At 37.1% G+C, this 3,498-nt stretch overlaps 1 protein-coding gene across 1 annotated transcript; it reads left to right on the top strand.

Moving 5' to 3' along the window:
* Positions 1–694: 694 nt before the first annotated feature.
* Positions 695–2,206, top strand: LOC118053534 (bark storage protein A-like). The gene is made up of 5 exons (XM_035064815.2): positions 695–1,019; positions 1,128–1,286; positions 1,364–1,549; positions 1,636–1,812; positions 1,902–2,206. The coding sequence occupies exons 1-5, from the start codon at positions 732–734 to the stop codon at positions 2,067–2,069; spliced, it is 978 nt and encodes a 325-aa protein (XP_034920706.1). The 5' UTR covers positions 695–731; the 3' UTR covers positions 2,070–2,206.
* The last annotated feature ends 1,292 nt before the right edge of the window (positions 2,207–3,498 follow it).

Below are 3,498 nucleotides of genomic sequence, written 5' to 3'. Positions count from 1 at the left end.
CTATTTGTCTGCGGATCCTGTCTTTAATGCTCACACAAAACATGTTTGAGGTCGATTATCATTTTGTCCGAGACAGAGTTACTAAGAAGGAAATTCAAATTCGTTTTATTTCCTCTCGGAATCAACTTGATGATGTCTTCACTAAACCACTTCCTACTTCTTTCTTTACTGCTTTTCGTTTCAAGCTTCGGGTTGATCCTCCACCCTCAGCTTGAGAAGGTGTTTTATAGAATGTACTTATATAGAAAATACTATATAGGAAATATTGTCTACATACTCTTGTGTGGTAATCTTCATCATTACTATTGTATATTGCCCTACACATATATATAGAAAGGGTTAGCTAACCATTAGGTTATGCCTCCCAATTATTCTCAACTGTTAGTATCCTGCATGATAATGGAAAGAGCAGTGCACACCTAATTGCTCCATTCCATGATGAAGGGCTTTCATGTAATTACACTAAAAAGTTTTTTCTTCACTTGCTCGAGCTTAACGTCTCACTTTCAAGTTTTGCCACATTTTTTTTGAGGTAATAGGGTCCTTAAGAAATGAATGGATATGAAAGATTTAATATCTCATGTCAACAATATATTTCAAAAAAAAAAAAAAAAATTGAAATTGGCCTTTTAGCTAGATGATCTCTATATAAAGTCACATGAGCAGCACCAGAATACCTCAAAACACTTGCATTGCTCTAAACAACGTCTCTCTCGCCTCAGATCTCTAGAATGTCGAGCGTTAACTTGGTAGTGATGGTGGTTGGGCTGCTGGTTTTGGCTCAGCAGTCCTTCCAAATGAGTTTGAGAATCCCTGTTGCTGAGACAAACAACTGCAAAATTGATTTCACTCGTTTAGGGCTTGTCTTAACTTCTGATACCAACGAACAGGCCCTTCAAGACTCTGGTCTCTTCACACCTGATGCTGAAACGCCTTACGTTGACATTGCGGGGAGAAGGTTCCACATTGGGACACTTAATGCTCGTTATATTGTATATGTTAAGATCGGGGGAAATTCTGTAAGATTCCTCGTTTCTTTGTAATCTTTGTTTCTTCATTGCACTATTTGAATATTCAATATATTTACACTACTGTTGCCGTCCATTGCTAACTGCAACCAAACTTAGGTAAATGCTGCCATTGCTGTGCAAATCCTCTTGAATAGATTCCGTATTCATGGAATTATTCACTTTGGGAGTGCTGGGAGCCTTGATATAAAAAGTCTAGTGCCAGGTGATGTTTCCGTGCCGCTTGCTGTTGCTTTCACAGGAGCTTGGAATTGGAAGGTGATTGTATGTTGTATGTTAATTACAAGAGACACACATCTTAGACGTAACCAGCTTTAATTTTTACAATGGCGCAGAAATTCGGGTCAGAGGAAGGGAAGCTGATCTTTGGCGAGTTTAATTATCCAGAGAACGGAGAGAACTTGTTGGCTAGCGTAGACTATGATACAATAAAATTGTTCTCTAAAGGACAATCACCGCAGGATGTTTTCTGGCTTCCCAGCACTACATCCTGGTACAGTGTTGCCACTAAAGTGCTTCAGGTTTGTCACTCTAATTTTGATTCTTCTTCTTTATCAACAGTCACACACTGTATTGCATACGCTTGAATAATTTCTGTGATTTGCAGGATTTGGAGTTGAGCCAATGCTACGATGGAGTTTGCCTACCTTCCAAGCCTAAGATTGTGTTTGGAACTAAGGGCTCCAGTTCTGATTCTTACATTAAAAATAAAGCATATGGAGATTTCCTTCACAAAGCTTTTAACGTCTCAACTGCCGATCAAGAAAGCGCTGCTGTAGCTTGGGTTAGTAAGAAGGAATAACTTCGTTGAACTCTGAAAAGTTTTCTCTACTTCATGTGTTCGGCTAACTAGTTTGGTCATTTGATTTGCAGACATCTTTATCAAATGAAAAGCCTTTCATCGTGATCCGAGGTGCTTCAAATGTAGCAGGTGCAGCAAGTCCAGGATCGCAGGCTAGCTACTTGGCCTCCTACAATGCTTTCCTTGCCGCAGCCAAGTTCATTGAGTCAATTCCTACGCCACGTCTGGTTTGTGAGTGATGGGATTTTGTATCTGATTCTGAGACGTCGTTTGAGTGCTATGAAAGATATCGATGCCCGATTGCACTCAAATGAACTGAGCTGTACTGTTTGGCCTCCTAAACTAAATAAACTCGAATAAAAATGCTATGAACGTATTCTGCTGTTCCTAGTTTTAATTCCCGTATTGGATGATGGATCAATTTAGAATTTTGTTGATGAGACATGAAATGGTGATAACGATCAAATTTGAGTTAATACTCTCGAATTATTGACTAAAACTTTAGGTATTAAATAGTAAAATACTACAGATATTGTGTTTCACCATGTTCTTTTAATATTACTTATTATCGATATTGCTCCCATGTTGTCGCGAGGCACTTTGATGGTCGGAAAGTGGGGCTTGAGTTTCTTACTGCTTCAAAAATCCAATTTTAAATTTATTTTTTCATGCAAACATTCTAAAAACATCATAAATTTTTTAATAAACTTACTTTTAACAATAAAACACTCTCTAATCCCTCTAAAAACTTAAAATTCAACCACATAAAAAACAACTTCAGTAGTCTCGATCTATTTTCTCACTATGTTTAAAGAAAAAAAAACTATCTTCAATTCCACTATATTTGCTAATTTAAGTATTAACGAATATGTTATACAACCAAAGAACTTAATTTATAAGATTTTTCACAATGTCATCACAACTTGTAAAAACAATTGATCCATAACAAATGATCGGTTGTACGTTTTATCAATACAAGCAAGTATTGTCTCTAGCCGATACATCTCTTGTGGCTCTGTTGTGGATTTGGTAATTCCTTGTCATATCTAACAAGCTAACCCTTGGCTGCTCATTGTCAATGCAATGGTCTCACTTTTGGTGACAGTGAACATCACATTCTGGACAAGGAACCATTGCTAGTCAAGATACAGCTTTGAGATTTCTCGGACACCTCCTTCTGTCACAGTATTCTTTGGGGAATGGGACATGGAGACACCGTCAGGAGCGAGGACCCTTTTCTCATGGCTCGCTTCACTAGCAATTACATATTAAACTTCCAACAGAATCACTAAAAAATGTTTTTGTCTATCAATGATTCCATAAAAAATACAGGTACTATTTCATCATAAAGTTTTTCGATGGAATTAGCGATGGACATTATGTCACCAATTTCATCGCATGGAATAGGCAATAAAACATTTCATCAATAATTTATTTAGTGACACAATGACTAATGAAAGTTGGTTGGTGCATTTTATTTTTTGGCACCAATGTCTTATCGGTCTTACAAATTACCAACATAAATGCTAATGGATAGCAAATTCCCGACAAAAAAAAATTTCAACAACGTGTTTCCATCGGTAAGTCCATCAACAATGTAAATGGCTAAAAAAATAAAGTTTACTCACCGAAAGAATATTCCATCGATGTTTTTCAATTGTCTGGCTG

This window comes from Populus alba, chromosome 13 (assembly GCF_005239225.2).
Source record: "Populus alba chromosome 13, ASM523922v2, whole genome shotgun sequence".
Classification (NCBI taxonomy): domain Eukaryota; kingdom Viridiplantae; phylum Streptophyta; class Magnoliopsida; order Malpighiales; family Salicaceae; genus Populus; species Populus alba.
Note: the sequence above shows the minus strand (reverse complement) of the source record. Positions and strands in the feature narration are given on the sequence as shown.

What these genes read in the sequence shown, in the direction of transcription:
- LOC118053534 (XM_035064815.2), top strand. Translation starts at nt 732, where the DNA reads ATGTCGAGCGTTAACTTGGTAGTGATGGTGGTTGGGCTGCTGGTTTTG. An exon ending in CAGGAGCTTGGAATTGGAAG is followed by an intron (nt 1,287 to 1,363) that starts GTGATTGTATGT and finishes ACAATGGCGCAG; the next exon opens with AAATTCGGGTCAGAGGAAGG. An exon ending in TTGCCACTAAAGTGCTTCAG is followed by an intron (nt 1,550 to 1,635) that starts GTTTGTCACTCT and finishes TGTGATTTGCAG; the next exon opens with GATTTGGAGTTGAGCCAATG.